Source organism: Thalia democratica, chromosome 1 (assembly GCF_965202585.1).
Source record: "Thalia democratica chromosome 1, ktThaDemo2.hap1.1, whole genome shotgun sequence".
NCBI classification, from domain to species: Eukaryota; Metazoa; Chordata; class Thaliacea; order Salpida; family Salpidae; genus Thalia; species Thalia democratica.
In genome coordinates this window covers 46,686,054-46,708,951 of record NC_139165.1, presented here as the reverse complement: position 1 = coordinate 46,708,951, position 22,898 = coordinate 46,686,054, and the positions used below count along the sequence as shown (strand labels likewise).

The following is a 22,898-nucleotide window of genomic DNA, read 5'->3' as shown; positions in this document are numbered from 1 at the left end:
TTGCAGATTCATAAAATTTTGTTTTGTTTTTAGTAGAAAAAAGATCTTCGCAGAATGAAGAAAATATGTTTAATGTTAGTTTTGTTTTAATTCATTTTGATTTTTCTTTATCTGATCGCTTGAGAATTTTCAAATTTAAAGGTTATTACTTTAAAAACAATTCGTTTAATAATCTAAACTAGCAAAATTAAGAAAAAAAAATTGCATAATAAAAATTTTATTAATTGAGCAAGTTTTAAATATTTAATTAGTTTAATGTATAGTTAAAAGTTTTACAAAATCATAAACGATGATAAATTATGACATTGTAACCAATTGAATTTTTTGTTTCTGATAAGACTTAAACTATAATATACTTTAACGTCGTTATTTTTATTTGTAGTAATAACAGAATTTGAACTTTATATACATTTTTAATATCTTTTATTTTAGTATTGTGTGTTGATTTTTAATATAAAGTGATATGTAAAACGGTATTGAAACTATTTTTTACGTTTTTATTAAAATAAAACTTAAAAAAATTATATCTTTTTTATGATACGTTTATAGTTCTACAATATTTTTATTAAGATTATAATTTTTAACCTTTCAAAAGTTTTTGAATATATTTAGGTATAAAGTTTTTGATTTCTGTTTTAAATTTCTTATCAATCGTTTTAACTTATACCACTTTTAATCTTAACCTTTTTATTTTATTTTTATGAGTCTACACGATAATCTTTGTGAGTTTAACTGTTTGAAAAAGTCTACGCATAATCTATAAATTCAGAAAGACATTTCTACATTTAAAACTAGTTTAAAAATAACAATGTATTGTTTAACGTAAATAGTAGATACAGATACACTATAAGTATAGATCAAGTTCATAAATTAACTTTCTATTCAAATGCATAAAAACTAAAAACCTTGTCAGTAAATGTAGTATTTATCTAAAATTTATAGTTCTAAATTGTAGTTTGATAAGCAATTATAAGTAATGGAAATAAAAGTTACAGAATAATTGTTTTGTTGTTAATACACCAATAACATTTATAAAAAGAAAAAAAAAAGAGACAATCAATTATGTTCGTCAAGCGTAAAGAAGTGAATTGTTTGTTTGTTGGTTCACTATGGTTTATCTATTTTTAAATCTATTATAGCTGGTTTTTTAAAGATCAATTCGAAATTTTGTAGAACTGTATTGCGTAACGAACAAATATAATCAATATGTAGGTGTGTAAAACGATTAAATGTTTTCTAAACTTTAATTCTATTAATAAGGCTTTATGCAGATTTTAGCATTAAATCTTTGTTGAATTAAAGTTAAGCTAATTAAAAGTATTAGATTGTTAGGTTTTTTATGAACTAAAAGCTAAGTTGTTAATGGGCATCCATTTAGGTCACTTTACTTTGTTCATGCGCTTTTCCAATTTAAACTGTCATGTTAGTCGCATAAAAGTCTAGGTGAGATATATTCTATTTTTCTATTCCAAACTATTTTCTATCGATTTTGCTTTGTTTGTTGCAGATGTGCTGAAGTTATACAAAAACTCTCCGGTAAGTAGTCTTAAAATATATTAAAAGGTAATTATTTTATATAAAGTTAAAAATTGTAATAGATTGATTGTTAGCTGTTTGTTCTTGGTTTTTCTGGTAATTCTACTTGGTTTACATCAGTTGTCTGTGATATAAAAGTTTCAGAGTATCACTGGCATGGTATCAACCATCAAAATAACAGTTTAAATATTAAGGATATGCTTCTATAGATAAAATTTGTAGTAATACTTTTAGTTGATTTATACTGAATACTATCCAAACAGATTACCAGTAATACTTTTGCTGAGCTTTGACTTCACACATTCTCAATCAATTTATCAGCTCTTTGGCGGTGGAGACGTAGATGTGAAATTTGGAGAAAAACGACCCTGCTTATGTAATTAATATATTTATTTATTTTTTCTTAGATTGTAAACAAAAAATCTGAATAGTTTAGTAATAATTATTGCAAAACAAATACTACAATATCTTTAAGTTTGTAGGAAACTTCTTAAAAAAAATTAGGTTCTTATACATTTCCATAAATTTAATATTTTATCAAAGTTGTTCGTTTTACACGTAAATATAAACTAAACTGAAAGAACTGTTTTAAGCAAAATAAAACTAAAGTACTTAGTTTTAAACCAAATTAAACAAAACTTTTTTTTAAACTTGTAATATGAACAACATTTGAAGTAAACGTTTTGTACGCGAAATGAACAACAATGAATTATAAATGATTAGACATTACTGCATATTGTACGTAAAATTAATTTATAGTTTAATACCGTTATAAAAATTATCTATTTCTAAGCACAGTATAAATTATATAGTTTATAATTCACCAAAACAAATCGACGATCATTAAAATTGTCTAAGGACCTGAAATATAGAAATATCTCTCAGTCGTAGAGTTACAAACCACTTACTTACTTGAACTAAATAAATAATACAATTAAAACACAATAAACACAATTTACAAATACTACTTCTAAACATAATTTTTATAAGTATCTTATTTTTAGATACGGGTTGTACTGACTGTTATGATTTTTGTGGTAGTATTAAGTCTTTGTGCTCGAAAGTCGGAGATTACTGCCGAAAAACCTGTGGATTTTGCGATAACAGTAATGAACGTAAGTAAATTAATTTTTATTTACACAAGTTTGCTACTTTAAAAAATGATTTAGTTTGTATCATGAGTTCTTGATAAATACTTAGCTTAAAACAGTTGCTAAAACAGACTAAATATTTTAATTAGAAAGCTTCAAATTGATATAAAGGGCGTAAACAGAAAATAAGCTAATTTAAAACTTGTATTTGAAGATCGGAAAACAAAAATAAGAAAACTTTAAGATATATATTGTCTTAGACATGTATTGTTAATTACTGCTAGTTCTAACAAAAGCTTTGTAAATATACAAAAACTAAAGCCTACAAACACTTGTCATAGTTTTTAGGGACTTTGTGCTACTTTTTTGATATCTTAAACAAAATTTACTGAGCTTTTTAGGCAGCTTTAAGCAATTGTAGTTGTATGGGAATATTAATAAACAGCTTAAAAATCTAAAAAACTAGTTTAACAGCATGTATACTTTATAGATATTGTAAAAAATTTAAAACTTCTTTATTTTTTTTAACTTAATGTATCAAGTTTTGTAATAAATTAAAATTGAATATTTTTATAGTTTGTCAAAAGTTAAAATGCAAAAATATCTGCGTACTAAATGAAGACAAAACAAAAGCGTCATGTGAATGTTTTAAAGGATTTTCCAAAAATGAAAATGGTGAATGTGTCGGTGAGTAAGTTTTTAAAATCTTTAATTATATCAAATGTTTTAAATCAGGAGTCAAAAAGCTTTTATAAGTAGTAAATCTATTTTTCTTGATGAAAAGTTGCTCGCGTATCGAGTAATTTTTTTTAACGGGCCGAAGTTATTTGAAACAGTTGTATTATTCAAATTGAAAATATTTTTAAACTAAAAACATTATGTAGTATGCAATAATATGGCACTTTGCTACTACTAATTATTAGTATAAGAGCCTATTTATAAGTTTTTACTTAAAAAAAATAGTTTTCTTATGTTTGAAAAAAAGTATGTTTGTTAAGCAAAAAAGTAAATCACTGGCTGAAGTTTGCCGACGCCTGTTCTAGACAGTCATATAAAATTATTCGCATTCTCTTTCTTGATTTATTAATACTATTACCGAACAACTTTTTTTTATTGACTTAGGACTTAAGTGAAAAAAAAAATAGACTAATTACATTATTGATGCAAACATATCAATATTTCAAGACATAAACGAGTGTGAGCAAGACGGCATTTGTGACAACTGGAGGGAACCAACATGCACGAACCAGCTCGGATCTTACGCGTGCACCGCGTGCAAGAAGGGGTACTTCGCGTTTTACAAACGAGACAACCAAAATTGCTGCAAGACTGACGGTTAGGTTTTGTGTCTTTTAAAGAGTTGTGTCACTGAAAAAAAACTTCGCAGACCAAACATTAATTGTGAAAAGTATAATACAACCACTGTGTCTTGGAAATTATTAAAAAAGTGTTATTAGTAAATTATAAATTACATTTGAGTGAGCAACTAAAGTTTTTGACATTACGACTAAAGGTCACTTTAAAAAAAAATTGAAAAAACGTCTTATATATTAAAAAAAAGCTTAAACAAACTATTTTAGCTACAAATTGCACTTTATGCGTCTTTCAAGTTTTTTTTGACTGGTTTTAATTAATAGAAGTAATAAATGAGATAGGAACTTAGACTAAGTTGTTTCTTTAAAGCAAGTAAAGTGAACATTTAAAATAACAGAGAGCAAACAGTGCGGGCTGAACAGTTACAACATTCCCGCGAGGATAGTCGGAGGGGAAGACGCGAAAATTTCTGCCTGGCCCTGGCAGGTTATCATACTATAATATTATATCATTTTATACCATAGCATCCATAACAATAAGAAAAGCACAAGCTATGTTTCAATTATTAATAGACTTAATTTAAACTAAGCCTACTTCTTAAAAACTTCTTCACTTTGTTTAACTTTCCAGGCGATCATTACGTTTGGGGAGGACTTCTGCGGAGGTGTTTACTTCGGTGGAAAGATCATCATCACTGCAGCTCACTGCTTCGATAACGGAGATCCGGATAACATCTTCCTCGGAGTTAACAACATGAAAAAGAACAACGTTCATGTACAGCAGTTTAAAGTGATAAAGGTTTCTATGTAGTTTTTTTTTCAATGTAGTAGATAAAAAAGCTTAATGCCAATCTCCTTTTATTTTAATTTTTTTATTTGAAGTTAGCTATTTATAAACGAAGTTATTTCTACTGTCCTGACAAGAGCCTGTAATTCATGTTTAGCTTTGCGTAGAATGTATAAAAGTGTGAAACTTTAATGTGTTAATTTAAGATTTGTTAATTGCTAACTACTACGTTTTTACGCTTAGTTGTATACAAAGAAACAACCTGAATTATAATTTTTTTAGTTAACAGATAAATCAAACGGTTTAAATTTAATTAAAGGACAAGTTTTTTGTAACAAATTATACTTTTCCAAAAAAGGTAAAAAAAAATAAATTCAGTTTGTGAGAACTAAGTATTCGACCAATATTAATCTTGCCGTTAAAGGATATTTGAAAAAAAAATGTTTTATCAAAACTTAAATTTTTAAAGTCTAAAATGAAGCTTTTTTTTGTTAAAAACCGCCTAGCTAATTATAAATATTATACGTTCACTTGTTTAACAACTATTTTTTTGGGAACGGGTCAAAAATGCACGAATACAAAATTGCACGAGGTTACAAAATTGCACGATGGCATAAAATTGCACGAAGATACTTTTGAACGAAGACAAATTTTCACGAGGGGACGAAATTGCACGAAGACACTTTTGCACTAAAGGTCAACTTTGCACGGATGGTAATTTTTACACCAGAGTAAAAAAATATATATATATAAAAATCAGAAAAAAAAAAATACAAAAAATGGGAAAAAAAAAAGACAAATTAATAAAAAAACAAAAAAAGATACTGACCGAGGGTAAGGGTTAGGGGTAACAGTGATTGTTAAAAAAATAAATTAAAATAAATAAATAAGTTACCGAACGAGGGTAAGGGGTAATGGTGATAGTAAAAGTAAAAAAGTACTAAAAAAAAACAAATAAATAAAATAAAATATTCAATGCGTACAAAAGTTTCTCCGTGCAAAGTTGTCTGCTCGTGCAAAAGTGTCTTCGTGCAATTTTATCTTCGTGTAATTTTGTCCTCTCGTGCAATTTTGTACGTTCGTGCAAGTTTGACAGCTATCCAATTTTTGTTACTTCAGACTATATAAATAAAAAAACTATCTCTGAAACAATAGCATTTTATTACCAGAGTGTTGGTGTTGTAAATGATATCAATAAACAGAAAACCATCCATCCGGACTATAACTTTCCGTACCACGACATTGCGGTGATTGAGATGGATTACACCCCCACGGAAAGCGACCTCATTAAACCGATTTGCCTTCCAAACGGGGAAGTTCCCAAAGTTGGAACGAAATGCATTGCCACGGGATTCGGAACAACATGTGAGATTTAGTTTATAAATAAGCAACTGAACTGTTGAAAAAAATCTAGAAGTTTTAAAGCACAAAGTTAAACTCCCATTATCAATAAAATGAAATAAACTAAGCTTTAAAGGCTAAAACACATTTTCTTGAGTGCACTTATCTGAAATTAGGCGTTTAAATTTTATTAATTTAACGCAGCGTTCCAAGGACAGGCTTCGGACCAGCTGCAGGAGGTGGACGTGCCGATCCAAGACATCGAGAAGTGTAAGAGGAATTACGCGTCCAAGGTCAGCTACGAGATCGACAACCAGGGTTCGATGGTGTGCGCCGGTTACGACGAGGGTGGAAAGGACGCTTGCCAAGGTATGTTTTGTAAATTCATCAATATCTAAAAGTTTTATATACTTTTAAAAACGGATTGAAAACTTTAAATTTAAACAAACACTAAATAAAATTATTTTCATAAGACTCATTTATTCACAAATTTTCATATTTTCATTACATACATAATATTTTTTGATTGGCCCATTTCTAACTTGTTTAAGATTTTATTTATCACTAAAAGAGGCTTTCGAAATTAATGCGAAATTAAGCGTTTGTTGAAAAAAATTTTGGTTAAAGATTTATAGATCAAAAAAGTATAACATAACATAACATTCAAAAGGTTAGTTTTTTAAAACCAATTTCATTCTCACAGGTGACTCTGGAGGTCCATTGGTTTGCCAACGCGAGAATTCTTGCAACTGGTATCTCGCCGGAATAACTTCATTCGGAAAGGGATGCGCCAATGCTCAGTTATACGGTGTTTATACGAACGTTACTAACTATGAAGATTGGATACATTCAACAATAGGAAACAAACCATGTAAGCAACACTTTAAAACAGCTTTCGACTGTAATTGTAGTAATAGAGCTTATTTGAACTTATTGTTAAATGAAGCTACAACAGTTTAAAAAAAAGTTTTCATCAGTTTGGAGTAGCTGGGCTTCAGAAGGAAATTGCAGCAAGGAGTGTGGAAAGGGGGAGCAAAAGAAAGTTCGAACTTGCATCGGTGGTGACTCGTGCCCGGGAGAAAATGTTAAATTTGAAGTATGTATTAATCGAGTGAAAAGTACTTGTACTAAGTTATCTACTTTTGAGTTTAAAAAGAGCGCTAAAACACATATGAAATAAAAAAAAACACTTGAAACTTATTTAGATTAAATTTGAATAAAATATACTAATTGTTTATATATATTTTCCTTAACAACGAAAAAAAAACTTGTAGTTGACTTAAATTACTTTTTACAAAATACGTCCAGTTATTATATTTTACTAATTAAGAACACACCTAACAATATGAAAAAAATAATGTGAAATAAAGAGTTAGAGCTAAAAATATATTTAAGACATTAAACTTTTTAATTGTTAATAAGTTCTTTATATTATTTTTTGTTATATTTTTAAACAATTTTATGTTGAGCTAAAAATTAAACAAAAGTATTACCTCAACTTAAACATTCTTTAATCATCAAACTGTTTATAATTTGAAAACTGCTAGTAGTTATCATACACATATGCAAGAGACTTGTTAAACTTTTTCGACGCTCATGTACAAAAAAATAATAAATAAATGATAAATAAAGAGAGAAAACATTTTTTGAATGTTTGAAAATAAGTGTCAAGCATATACTATGAAAAAATGTATAACAAGAGTAGTAGCATACAGTGTTTTTCCCTAACAAAAAGCTTGCAAAAACAAAATTTTACGATGCAAAAAATAGTAACCAACAAATCAGGATTGCAACGTGGAGCCTTGCCCGACCTGGAGCAACTGGATGTGGAGCGCGTGCGCTGCCACTTGCGGGGAGTCTACTCGCACCGGGTTCCGCGTTTGTGACGTCATAGAGGGCAGCAGCGTCGTTTGTGAAGGAAAAAACTCCACGGTAGGTTAAAATAGAAGTATTTAATGCGTTAGTGATAATAAAGTTAAAATATCTTCAGTTAATTCTAAAACTAATTACTAAAAATAAACAATGATAAAAAATGTACTATTGACAGACTGAAGCATGCAAAATGAAGGATTGCGAGGCTACATGGAGCTCGTGCAGCGTCACGTGCGGAGGAGGAACTCAGAGTAATGGAATCAGTGTCAGGGTTTGTAAAGAATAAAAATATCTTGTTGAACTTTAAATATAAGCTTTAATAAAATTCCTAAAATGAGAGTATGAGTTGTAGTGATTATTTAAAAAAAAACTTCACAATGGGAAGCAAATAAATTAATGTATGATAACAAATTACTTTGCACTATAACTTTAATTTTATTGATAAAAAAGCAAGCAAATTCTAGTAACAAAATAATTTTAGGTATGCAACTCGCAACAGTGTAGAACTTGGTCAGCTTGGTCGGAATATTCCGCCTGCAGTGTTTCTTGCGGAGGAGGTGAAAGGTCAAGGACGAGGAAATGCAGCCTAGAAACTGCTAAATTGTTTGGGGATGAATGTCCGGGTGAAAGAATTGAAAAAGAAAGTTGCAACCAACGTATGCAACTTTTTTGCCTATTTTAAAACTAGTATTAGCAAAAATATTTAAGAGTCACTACTTAAATTATTTATGTAAAGCTGTTATATATTTTAGAAAGCTGTATATGATAAGAGTTATATATGCGATAGAAACTTGCTTATGTAAATATAATTAGTTATAACGGAAAAAAAAAATTCAAAAATATTTTTACTACTGTTTTATTATTGAAAAGTAGTTCTTCTTCTAAATTAGTATAAAATAGTATGTATTAAATCGAATTTATCAATTTTGCTAGAAAGTTTCTGAAACTTTGCTTTTGTAAAATTTAAACAATTTTTAGAAAATACTTTATTTTTTATTTGTTTTCTAAACAGTTTTTTTATTGTTGAACAAAAATGTACTTTAGTAATAAAGTAAAAATTTTCCGCAGCATTAAAAAAATAAAAAAAAAAAACTTTTAAACCAGAATCGTGTCCTGCTTGGACTTTATGGAGTGATTGGAGCGCATGTACAACTTCATGTGGAGGAGGAGTTCAAACATCATTCAGAACTTGTGTCGGTGGCAACCAGGGTGAAGACGGTTGCCTTGGTAATGACAAAAAGAGCAGAATTTGTGCAGATCAAATTTGTCCATGTTAGTTTCAATTTTTATACTTTCATCCTCTACCAATCACAGCAATAGCATACTTAATACGTATCAAACAACCGAATTAAATTTGAATAAATTACCTTTTGATGCTCTATTTTAATTGTTTGCTAAAACATAGCATGAAATACTTAATGTATTCTATTTCAGTATTCTAGAAAAAAAAATATTCAAATAAATTTTCAGATTGGGGTGAATGGGTAATTTCTGGTCAATGCAGTGTTACCTGTGGAATAAACGAAGGGGTGCAATTGTACACTCGTACCTGCGTGAATGGAGAGAAGGGAGATGACGGCTGCGACGAGGGAGAAAGTGAAAAATTTGAAAAGTGTGTGTCAACAGAACCTTGTCCTTCCTGGTCGCCTTGGTCCGAATACTCGGCGTGCAGCGTAACTTGTGGCGATGGTACTAAAAGTAGGAACAGGTAAATTAAGTTTTATAATTTAGTTAATTTTGATACTCTTTAGTCTTATATATTTGTTGATTCTTTTAAACCACGTCTAAAATCTGATTAAATATATTGTGTATTTCATCAAAATTATATGAAACACTTGATATATACGTTTTAGGATTAAAAACAGTTTTTATATAATCATAATATTTTTTTGTAACTAACTAACTTGTTTTAAAAATAAAAATAAAGGAATATTAGTAATATAATTTAAATATTTACAAATTAAATCCTATTAGAGAAAGTGATATTTATGAATGACAAAAATTTTAACTTTTTTTTACTATAACAGTATGCTTTTTTTAAAAGTCAAATAAGCATAGCTTGAAAATTTGTATTGAATGACTGTATACAAAACTAGTTTTACACAACTGAAACGCAGTTTTCAATTTCAAACAGATACTGTCAGTACGGTAACGTTGGAGAAGATGGTTGTGTTGGATCTACTGCTGAAAGTGAACAATGCAACCTGGAAGAATGCTCAACTTCTTCAAATTGTGACTCGAAAGAAGATTCGATTTCTTCGTGCGCATCCTACAAATCGCTTGGATTCTGCCAAGCTTCAAGCCAGTATTACACTTACATGCAACAAAACTGCGCTAAAACTTGTTGTGAAGATTTTGAAGGTTTGTGAGAGCTTTTTATAAAATAAATATATTTGAACTAAATTTTTATACCATAAAAATTATAGTTAGTAAAAGTAAAGCCCTTGTGTTTAATAACTAAGCAATTAAACGATTTAATATCAAAAACTGTTCCATTTTAACTTTTCTAACTCAAACTTAGTTAAAAGTATTCGTAGATCGAAAAAATTATTGCTTGATGTTCCAAAGTTTGTCATTTTGATTAATATTTCATACTTTAGCTAATCGACATGTAAATAAACTATGAATTAAGCTTATCTTGACTTTGAAAAAAAAAATAATTAAAGTATCTAAAAAAATTAAATAATTTACAGATTCAAGTGATAAACTGTGTGCGGATGAAGTTTTCTCACAATATTGCAGAAAATTCATAGAGTACTGTTCCACTAATTATCTACAGAAGTACTGCAGAAAAACATGCAGAAAGTGTTAAACTTTTAGAACTTTAAAAATGCTTTTAACTATTAAAGAAAAAAATTAGCGCTTCGTATAAAATAATGACCCACAAACCATTTGTTTTACAATGCTGTTTCCTTTAAGAGTTTAATGAAATGTATTTACAATTATTAGTTATAATTTTTTATTTTTATACTTAAGGGTCTAAATTAAACAACAATAAAGCATTAAATCTAAAAAGGTTTATTTTACCCTTATTTTTATACCTTTTAAAATGTCTGCATTAAAATAGTACCCTATAGAAATGAATTGTCACATTGTGATACAATTTCCTTAAGTAATACAATAAACTATAGTGTCCGTTTTAAAACAAATACTAAGGTTTTATATGACTTAAATTTATTTTTTATCTTAAATAAAACTAACTTGAGGCAGCTTATAAAATATTACTAAAATTAAACAAGGTTTAAATCAAACTATATTTTTATTATTGTAACAGCAGTAAATTTTATATAATTTCTGACTTTAATTATTCATTTATTTGCAAAAGTGCTTTAATTTGACCTTAAAACTGAATTAAAAAAAAACTTTAAAACGAAACTATTGGTTGAAACTATGTTGGTGTTTGATTGTAATTTAAAATAACTACTATATTTAAGAAAATTTCCTAAGTTTTTAAGATATTTATTTAAAGCTGCTTTATTACTTACTTTCATTTTTCATTGTTATTGTTATTCGTATGTTTCAACTTAAAATTGTTTAAAAGTTAATCGTTAAATAAGAATATTGTTACACAGGTTTTTATATTGCTGTTTTTTTATATGTAAAATTTTTATAAAGGTAAAATTTTATAGTTTTTAAGTGGAATGGCAAGGAATTTCATAATTATTGATTTATTTTTAATCTTATTATACATTTTTTTTTGTAAATCTCAACACTCGATTTATATGAAAAAAAACTTACTGAGATTTTTGTTTCGTTTCAGTTATACTAATTCATACACAATTAAAAAAAAAATTGTTTTTGTGTTATGAAGTTGCAATTAAAATGACGTAAAAAAGAAAACTTTAACTTTATTATAATACTATATACTTCTTTAATAAAATGAGCCAGTAGTAAAACCTGTTTAAATTATTTTGAATGTGTAGTTTTTGTTTATCTCGCTCTAAATGTTGTTGTTTAAATACATAGAAAAATTATATCATATATTTGTATAAAATAGTAAAAAGACTAAAAAAATGCTATTGTTTAAATACATAGAAAAATTAAATTATTTATTGGTATAAAATAGTCAAACAATACTATTTTGAAAATGTTATCTTAGATTTTAAGTCCGAAAAAAAACAAACAATATAATAATTTGATGTTTTATCTTAAAGAAATTACTATAGTTTTCTATGCAACTATTTTTTGAATATTATTTTAAATACTTTAAAGATTAAAAACAACAAATTTTAACTTTGTAATTTTAAACTTTATTTAGTAATTTTTAGTAAGGTTTGTAAAAACAGTTTTTATTGATAGAAGCTCCACAACAAAACAAAGTTTTGTAAACTTTTTTGCATAAAAAAAAACAACTTTTTAAAAGCATTTAAGTTTGTTTGTTTTAGGACTAAAAAAGTCTAAGATTATATTTTCAAAATACAGTTTTAGATATATTTAAATAACACATTAATCATGTGTTTACTGATGATGAAATAAAGCTACTGAAGTTTTGAAGGTATATTAAACTTAAAACCTTGCCTGATATAAGACAACTATGAAGTTAAACTAGTATTAAATATATTATTCAAAAAATAGTTGCATAGAAAACTATAGTAATTTCTTTAACAAAAAATATCAAATTATTAAAAGTTGATTTTTTTCATCTTAATATTCTTAGTAGTTGTTTACATGCTTTTTCTTTAAGTAGAAAAATTATTTTTATAAATACCTAAACTAAAGTAATGAGTTTGCTTAGTTTTAAGTGTAGTATTTAATCTAAAACAGAAATTATTTTTATAATACAATCATATTTCAAAAACAAGTATTTAGTTAAGACTTTATTAAAGTTTAAAGTGTCGTGTTATTAAGTTTTGTTTGTATTTAACAAAGTTTAAAGAATAATGTATTTAAATGAATATAAATTAGTTCTGAGTTTTAATTTTCAATAAGCTTTTACGTATTTAAGCTTTTGTTACTTATTAACAACTAAAAAAGAGATTTTTTTTAAAATTCAATTTTTAATATAACGTTAAACTTTTGTAGGATTTAGTTAATTTTTTTTTGTTTTTTAAGTTATTTAAAAATTTCCAAAAGTTGTAGCTTTCTATTAAAATTATTTTTATAACTTTAAAGTAATCATTGAAACATCAAAGTAAATTGAACAAAGGTAAGACAAAATAATTCAATGTGTTGAGCTTAAATTTTATTGTATCAAATATGTTTTATTATTCTCAGTTAGCTTGTTTGTTTGCGGTACAAAAATATTATTTAAAGAGTAATGTTTGCTCCTAAATAAGTAAGAACTTTCTGGGAACAACCCATTAAAATTTCCGAAAAAAAAATAGTTTGCAGCATTTAGTTTGATTAATCATTAATTTTAATAAGTTGTGTTTCTAGCTATTTTAATAAATTTTTCAATACAAAATTTCAATCCAATGGTTTTATCGAAGCGATATAAATTTGATACTTTACAGTTTAGTTTGAAGTTTAAGTATATGAATCATATTTTTTGTGTAAAATTGAATACTTTTTTTGAGTTACATAAATATTAGAAGCTTACACTTGAAATCACTCCTATCATCACGCTCAATCATTAAATATTAAACAGCTTCTTGAACGTTCAGCGTAAACAAGTTTTAGATTTATATTTCAAAAAGAAAAAAATCTTTATTATAGATATAAAACAGGTAGTAGAATTTCTTTTAAATTTGTCTTAAAGCTAGAAAAAAAGAACGAGAATAAACTGAAATTAGATTAGATATTTTATAACCGATTAACTTTATTTAGTTTTTTCTTTAATGTAAATATATTTTTAATTGAATGGTCAAGCGGTTATAAAACATTTAAAATAAAAAAAGTTTATGAACAAGCAAACAATTGATTAAAAAAATAAAAACAACGTACATAATTTCTAATAAATTATAAAACTTTAAATATAAAGATTAAATAGTAATAAAAGTAAACAATATTTCATTATTATCATACTACTTTTTTTTTCAAATTTAGTAAGTTTTCAAATTATAGCACAACTAGTTTTTTTCAACACTTAGATTGCTTAAATATTTTGAAAACTTGTTTGTATTGACAGCTTACTAAAAACAGTACTGTATATAGTTCATATATATAACCTTTTAAGCTTTTTTGTTTTATTACGGACAAAATGGTGGGTACATCACAACGAGACAACATTCTTCAAGAAGGACTTGTTTATTTTTTGTCTAACATGGCAGTGAGTTTAAAGTTTCGATAGCAAAAGAAAGTATTTATAATTAACAAGTATAGTGTTTAATATCAAAAGTTTTTAGAATACAAAAATTAGATAAAACAAAAGTAAATAGTTATAGACATTTATTATTAGTCCTAATTATAGTACAGTTTTAAATCAATTGAAGTTCGTGCATTGTATAACTTCTAAAATAACAAGTGGTAGATATATGAGAAATTACTAACTACAGTTCTATGTCTTACAGGGCTAGTTATGAAACCTAGAGATAAAATTTTACAATAATCAACAAATAAAACAGAGTCTCCCTAAAGAGTACTACGCAGTTTTGCTGAACAGATGTTTACTTTTTTACAAATCTAATAATGGTGTGCACGCTAACAACAAGGTTTTTGATAAAAAACAGTTTAACTAGTTTTGATATAAATTTAATGAAAAAAGTAAAGTACTTTTAAAGCTGATAACAAATTTTATACATTGAGTTAGAGTAAATAAACTATTTTCACTTCTGAACAGAACCTGTTTGACTTTTTTATTTAGGTGGAATTTATGGTTGAGATGGACAAAGTAACATCAATAACAAAAATAAAGAAAGAGTACGAAAATGATATGCTAATTTGGTTTTCAAGCCTGTGAGTAGTTTAAATAAATTACTTTTATATCAGTTTTAAACTGTTCTCATCTGGTTAAGTATAAATTGTAGCTGAAGTAACCGCTAGAATTGAAATAAAAATTAAGTAGTTATAAATAGTTAAAAAAACATTATATATATCTTTCACCCAAGTTAACCACCTAAAATAATAACTTATAAAATTTAGACAAAACCAAAGCATCAACTTCGGTTTCAAAGTAGAAGACCATTTAGAAATGGAAAAGTGGTATAAATACCTCTACGTTACATCTAAAGTAAGTATAAATCTGAATTAGTTGAAAACTATGGTCTAAATCAAAAGTTGTATTTGTTAACCTTAATTTAACAGGACTGTATTATTTATATATGTGAACTTTTATAAATAAATCTTATAGATCCTTTTGTATAAAATCTTAGTTTTCTTATACTTTATAAATAGATATCAAAGTATTTGTAGCTAAAAAGATTAAAAACAGAAACTTAATTTTTAACTAACTAAACTTAAAAGGTTTACTACTCAGCTCATTTTTCTTTATCTAAAGCAAAAAAATCAACCTAGCTAGACCTTTACTTAAAAACAAAAAAATTATCGTTTTTTTATTGACTTTATGAATCTTATTTATAAATGTAATTAAAAAAAGTTTAATTTACTAAATAAATTTAATTTTTATTATTATTATAACTCAAGAATTTTATAGCATTAATACAAACTACAAAATAAACTGTTACTATTTAGATACACTTTTAAAATAGAACTAGCGTATTAACTTACTACTTTCTTGTTTAATATTTAGTAATTAGAAATTAAAAATATTATAAACAAACTAATATGTTTGAAGTTCATTAAGAAGACAAATACTATAAGAGTTTAAATACAGGTAAATTAGGTAGACAGAAAAAAGTAGTTATTAATTGAAATAACTATTATTAAAAAAATACAAATACGTTTAATTTTCAAAGCTAGCAGTTCCTGACAACTTACTACCTGGTGAGGAAAAGCAACTCAATTTTCAAATAGAACGACTGAGAAAAGTGCCGACTTCCATCGATATTGACACAGATCAAGTAAGTCTTTCAAAGTACAACTTCTTATTTAAAATCATTAAATACATAATTAGTTTCAAACTTTATTGTTATTAATAAAATTTATCCATTTAAACACAATAAAGGTATTTTATTTTAGCATAACTTGAATAAATATGTATTAATTTTTAGTTTTTTGTTTTATAAAGTTTATATAACTGTGTTTAAAATAGTTTTTTAATATTTTGATTCCGTTGTATAGCTTTAGTGTAATTACTAAAAACAAGTATAACAATAGTAAAACAATTGATTTTTTAGTATGTAATAAATTAAGTTTTTATTAGTAAATAGTAAATAAGGAATTAAAAAAAAATATAAATTAACAAGTTAAAACTACCTTTTTACAGTCTTATATGGAAGTTGCAGAAGTTCAAGCGTCTTTAGAAAAACCACCTCCAAGACCATCAAAGGTAAAAGTAATGATTTTATTTGAAATATTATTGTCTGAAGCTTTAAGAGCTTAACTAAATTTATAGATTATACAGTATTAATTACTTTGTTACTCAAGAAAAACTAAAAAATGATTCAATTTAAAAAGTATAATATAATTTGATATAAAATTCGGAAAGCTGTGTTTAGTTTATGTAAAAATTATTAATAATTATTTTTGCTAATCATGCTTTTATGCTAAGAAAAACTTTTTAATAATAAGTATAATCGTATGTAAATTTTACAAACAAAATAATACTTAGAACGATGATTATGTTCCTATGGTTACTCCTCGTAAATCAGCACCGAACATTTTTGAATATCCAGCTTCAGGCAAAAGTTCAACTTTGCGACCACCTATAATTCCTCGAAAGCCCCACAACTTGCGAAAAAGCGCGACTCTTGATCACAACACAAAACCTTGTTATCATGAAGACACACCAGACAGACCTCCAAAAGTAAATGTTTGTACTGATTACTTTTTTTTTCATACTACTTTGTAGAGGTATACTAATAATTAAAAGTACTTAATAATATGTATACATATGTATATATACAAACAGTTTTAAGTTAAATAGTTAAAGCTGAAAAAAACAAACTTATATTTCAATTTGTTTGAGACTAAGATCTAAAAATACTATAAATGCATTGATTCTAATCTGTAATTAAAAATTAGTTAATGGTTTAATGGTTTATTAAGATTAACTTATTGTTATTCCCAGAATTGTTCAAGTACTTATAATAACAAAAAATATTAGTTTTTTGAAGTATTAAGTCATGCTTAATAAGTTACACTGTGGGTGTAATAACCAACAATTACGAAAATTTTTTAGAAAACTTATGTACCTTTGTACCTATCGTAAGCAAAATTAACAAAAACAATGGTAAAGTAGTATTCAAGTTCTAGAAAAATGTTTATTTATAAGTCGAGTAATTTACAACTAATTTTTTTTTGTTTCATTTTGATTTGCAGTATTTCCCCGCAAAATTATTTTTGCCTTGTTAGTTAAAAAGTCGAATAAAGTCACATGGTTCTAATAAAAACAATTTTTTCAGTTTTCCTTTTTTAAACTTATGCTTAGTTAAAAAACGGTTGTATCTAAAATAGATTGCTTTTATTACAGCCAAGTTCTACTACTTTGAAAGGAAAACCTTTGCTTGGATTGACAAAGTTACCAGAGTAAGTTTGTCTACTTTTTTTTTTAACAATAAAAGTCATATACGTTAAATACAGTAATTTAATTAACTTTTTTTTTTTAATCTCATACTTTTGTTCATTAACAAAAATTAGACAAACTAAATTGTTTATTGTAATAAAAACTTTTAGCTCGTATAAGCACTACCTTTGAATGTTTGCCCTGAAAATAGCTAAAACACACCTTAGTGTATCTTAATTAAAAGCTTTAAGTTATTAAAGATATTTTATATTTATTAAAAATCTACGCTTTAAATAAATTTTGAACATAAAAACATCAATTTAATTATTGAAAAAGAAAAAAAAAACGTAGAAGAAACAGGTACTTTTAAATAGAGTTCGAATATTTAGTATAACTCAATTAACACTACATTATTAGGTTAAAAACCGAAATATAAGTATAAGTTATCGTTAAAAGTATTGAAAGATGTTTATCAGTATAACTTTTTACCAGGGTTATGCTTAAGAAGAAAAAAAAAAGTTTTATATTTTAGCAATTTATAAAAGTCAAACCTTTTTTAACATTATAATGATTTATTGAAAAAATACTATTTAAACATCTAAAAGTTTAGTTTTATTTGCTTTTAGATAAAATGAAAACGGTATTAAACTGTTTTTATACTTGTACTGTTAGTTTTCAAATATTAATTTTACCCTAGGTGCTTCAATGTTGAAGCGAAAGATCGTGATCAGGGTGAGAGCATTCTGTACGATCAAAGTCACAGGGGCAACTTACTTATCAGGAAGCGGGGTGATGATCACTGGAACTTCGCAGTCAGTGTGATGGAAGGGAACGGGTTGGTTTACATTACTGTTTTTTTTTAATTTGGATGTTGTAAATGTTTTCAATATTTTGAATTTAAGTTAAATCTATTACTTTATTAAAAGCTTATTCATTTGAAATAGTTTTTTTTCGGCTACAAAAAAATTATTTTCAGTACAAAAAATGTTTTAAACTTCGAAAGCTACTTTATAAAGTTAATGATGTGCAGTTATGGTGTTTTTGTGTTTGTTTGTTTAATAACTTATTTCCAACCGGATAGATAACCAGGCACATAACTATAGTTATAAAACTCTTAATTCAGAAAGTATACTTTGGTTATTAGTTTAGAAAGTCTAGCTTTTGATAAATCAATTATCTAAGAGTGTTTTCAATTTTAACTTTTTGACTTGCACCCCTTATTTGCGTGTTTGTCAGTTTTGTTTGATTTTGAACTTGGTTTATTTGCAAATAGATCAACAACGTGACTTATTAGTATTAAAACAAACAATTTTGATTAGTTGTGTGACTAGTGATATGTGTTTAGTTGCTTTGCATGAGCTTTGTTACACTAAAATTAATTGAAATGTATTCTAAAAATACATTTTATATCTAGAATTTAAAACATAAGTTGGAAGCATATAATAGATATTTGACTTAACTGTTAAAAACTGTCTTTATAGGCTAACGTAAGTTTAAAGATTATAAAAAAAACTCTTTTTTAAATCAAATTTGTAAACAATTTATATATTTTACCCTATTGTATACTTTTTTGAATTTAACTATAAAAAAATTTAAATTTTTTTATTAAACACAAGTTATTTAAAAAAAAAATATATCATCACCTAGATTTGGCCCGCGGGTCGTAGTTTGCTAACCCTTGCTTTAGACTAAAGTAATGTACACTGTGCTTTTTAAATTTATAGTTTTATCTTGATTAATTATAAGTTATAATTATTTTTCTATAATTTCTTTATTTATTTTTCAACAATATTAGTATAAAAAGTATTACAATATATTAGTAGAAGTAGTAAATATTTTTCTAATTAATGCTTACCTATAAGTAAAAATTGAAGAAAAATATAAATACTGCAGTAAAAAAATTAAAAGAAAATTCAACTAAATTTAAGACAAATAACGGAACATCTTCACCTTAAGATTGTTTTTTAATTAAAATGCTACTTAAAAGTTTCTACCGTGAGTAAACAAATACATAAACATTTTAAAAAAGACAGTAGCACGAAAAGTTATTCAGCAAAATTTTTTTAGTTGTTTTTTTTTTTCTAATATTACGTCGTATAAAATGTTTTTAGAAAATTCCGTCATTTCAAACTTCGCCAGCACAACACGGGAAAGTTCACCGTTCACTTGGACGAGGCTCACCCCCCGCTGAACTCCTGGGATGACGTAATAATGCTGTTCAAAAGCAGGGGCAAGGGCAGGTACGTGCCGATAAACTTTGTGGAAATGAACCCGTACGAAAACAATGAGGATGACTATGGTGGGTAGGAAGTGGGTGTATTTGTTTATAAAATAATAGTTAAGTTTGGTAAACTTCTTCTAATAAAACAACTAAGGTTTTGTAATTTTTTTAAATAAATAAACAAGTTAGTCTCTAAATTTTTTAAAGTTTATTCAAATTAAATGATAGAAGTATTAAAATATACTTTAACATAAAATGAGATAATTTCAACAGAAAGACAAATAGAAATAGGTCCTAGGAGTAATCAATCATCCACTAAATCCCGTTGACTTGCCACCCGTATCTGTACACTTTGATATATGCTCCTGGTTTTAGCTTTTTGTTTGAACTTGCAAACTTTTTTCTATCATATTAAAGCAATATAAAGAATCTAAACCAAAAAGTTGTCATTTTGTAAGAAATGAAATTCTAAAACTGTGTTATTTGAATTTTCAATTTAAAGTAGTTTGGTTTATTTAGAAAAACACTTTGTTGTTGATCATGAATAAATTTAAATTAATAATTTGCTGTTTATCTTGATATATTTTTATTTTTCTCAAATATTGTATTCATGTACTTTTTTATTTTAAACCTTAAAAGTAGAACATAATAAAAATAATTTTTTTTACCTGTTATTTTTGTATAGAAAAAAAAACATCTTTTTTTTATAATAAGTATAAAATTCATTCCATTCGGGTTAAATATAGGAATTAAAACAGAACCATTTGAATTAAACAACGGATTTTCAAAACTTTATGATTAAGAGTTTTTATAATTATTAGTTGAAGAATTTTTTTGACCATGGTGGTAGGACATGTTATATCTTCTAAAATAGTTGTGCACGTACTGTTAGTTACTAATGACATAAAGCTTATTATTTCTAAATCCAAAAATACTGTAGGCTAGTTTAAAAAAAAAAAAAAAATAATTTAAAGGTAAAGTAAAAATATAATCTTTAAATTTTATGACGTTTTTCGTATTAGATGTAATATAATTGATTGTAAAAAAATATTTTTTACTTGTAAATTTATTGGTGTTATCTTAAACCGGTATTTATTATAGATGCTTCGACAAAACGTACAACGGGTAATAAGAACAATTACATTTATAGTTAACTACTTAAGTTTTTTAGAAATAAATTACTATCAAACAAAAAATAAATTTTATCGTTAGTTTTATTACTACGTAAGCTGATCTAAAAAGACTTTCACTTGTCTTTGAAAATCAAAACTGTTTCTAGTAAAAACCATAAGTTTTTAATTATTTAACTTAAATAAGTTTTAGATTATCAAGAGTAATAGGCTTAAGTTAAATTTAAAATGAACCAAAAATTAAAATATAAAAAGCACTAGTTTTAAGCTTATACAAACGACAAGCAGTTAACACTTTATAGTTTATAAAAACCTAAAAGTGTATCAAGCGATGTCTAACTATGTATTTAGTTAGATGCACTGTGCTGTACACAGTCATATCTTTTTTAAAACTTAAGAAGTACTTAAATATTTATCTGTATTAAAAAAATGTCGAAATATATATCTAAATATTTAAGTAAACTTGAAGTTAAGTTATAACGTCGTGTTAAAACCCATACCACCTTAATGATAAACTGCATCAAAATAAAACCATATTTAAATAAAATATTATAAAAGCAGTCATTGTTCATACTTATAATGTAATTCGTTTCAACGGCTTGAATAAAAGTTTGCAACAAAATATTTAGTTGACACTGAAAAATATATTTTAAAGCCATGGTACTTTTGTAGACCTATGTCTAGAAAATGATGTTTTTGGAGAAAGATATAAAGTTATAGAAAATATCTTATTTTATAACTAAATTGAAAAAAGAGTTTAGAGAAGATAGGTTTATATGTTTGTTTCTTATTTAGTTATTGTTTTTTTAACTTTAAACTTCTACATAAGTAACCATTTAAAATGAATTTCAGTTTTGTCAAAAATAACTAGAATAATTAAAATCTAGTATTCCTAAGATTAGCTTTGCACTTTTAACTAGTCAGAAATACTTAGGATGTTATTAAAAGCATATTTTAACCGCTAGATTAAATGAGAAACATTAAATAGCTTGAAAACTAAAAGCATTTCGTTTTCCGAGCAGTCAAGAAAACGAAACTTTGTTTGGAAACTAATCTAATTTTGTTTATTTTATGAGATGTACATTTTTTAAGAACTTAAACAGATGTGAGTTGTCACATATCCAATACAATAAAAGCGTACAACACTTTTTAAGTAATGAGTTAGAGAAAATTAAATAGTAGTCAAATCATTACTTAAAAATTACCGACTAGTTTGAGAGTTTCCTGCTTTTTACAATACTAAAAAAGAATATTCTTGGCTTTAATCATTTTTTAAATATAAATACATTTAATAAAGCAATATAACTTTGCTTCAAAAAAACTTTTGATAGCTTTCTTAAAAATAGTTTTTAGATTTTTACTAAAAAAAACATCACAGAGAGAAAAATACTAAAAGAATCTGATTAAACTTTTTTTTTTTAAGAATAGTTACTCCAACTAACCAAAACTGTTTGCAATAATTATTCGTTTTTACAATTATTAAACTTTTTAAAAGCATTTTTTTTTGTTTAAAAAGGTATGACAGTTTAAAACTTTAACAAAATAAGTTATCATATTTTTACGCAAAAACTTAACTAGATCATAAGAAGTAATATAAGAAAAAAGATCATAATCTTAATGGCGAATTAGAATATTGACTTTTTTTAAGTACTATAGCAGTTAAAAAACAAATACGATATATTTCGTTATAAAATATAACATGCTTTTAGTTTTTAATGATACAAAAAACAAATTAGTCTTAATCTGTGTAGTAACTACAACCTTAAAAATACTGAGCTACAAAATTCAATAGCTCAATGCAGGCTTAATTAAGCTTTAAACAATCAATGAAAAAAAAAACTTAGTTTCGAACAATTACAAGGCTCGTTAAGAAAATAGATTGCTTTAATCTCTGGTTTTCGGCAGATTACTGAGCTGCAAGTTTTGACATTTAGGCATACGCAGTATAATTACAGTGCCACTTCGAGGGCAATTGCAGTCAGTTCTAAATCAAACAAACTTGTTTTTTTTCAAGACCACCTACATTTCACAAAATGAATTTTTTATTGAAAATTTTAAGATTGCATTGCTATCGAGTTTCACATAAAAACGAATGCAAAATTTAA

At 26.0% G+C, this 22,898-nt stretch overlaps 1 protein-coding gene across 1 annotated transcript; it reads left to right on the top strand.

The window, feature by feature from the left end:
* LOC145831407 (uncharacterized) lies at positions 1-11,207 on the top strand. Its single transcript, XM_082938665.1, has 18 exons — positions 1-74; positions 1,800-1,912; positions 2,541-2,651; positions 3,204-3,314; positions 3,813-3,962; positions 4,339-4,427; positions 4,572-4,739; positions 5,930-6,092; positions 6,273-6,437; positions 6,772-6,939; positions 7,046-7,164; positions 7,854-8,000; positions 8,116-8,211; positions 8,422-8,596; positions 9,045-9,212; positions 9,411-9,648; positions 10,075-10,301; positions 10,634-11,207. Exons 1-18 carry the CDS (start codon positions 55-57, stop codon positions 10,750-10,752), a joined length of 2,547 nt encoding a protein of 848 aa, XP_082794791.1. The 5' UTR covers positions 1-54; the 3' UTR covers positions 10,753-11,207.
* Positions 11,208-22,898: the final 11,691 nt, after the last annotated feature.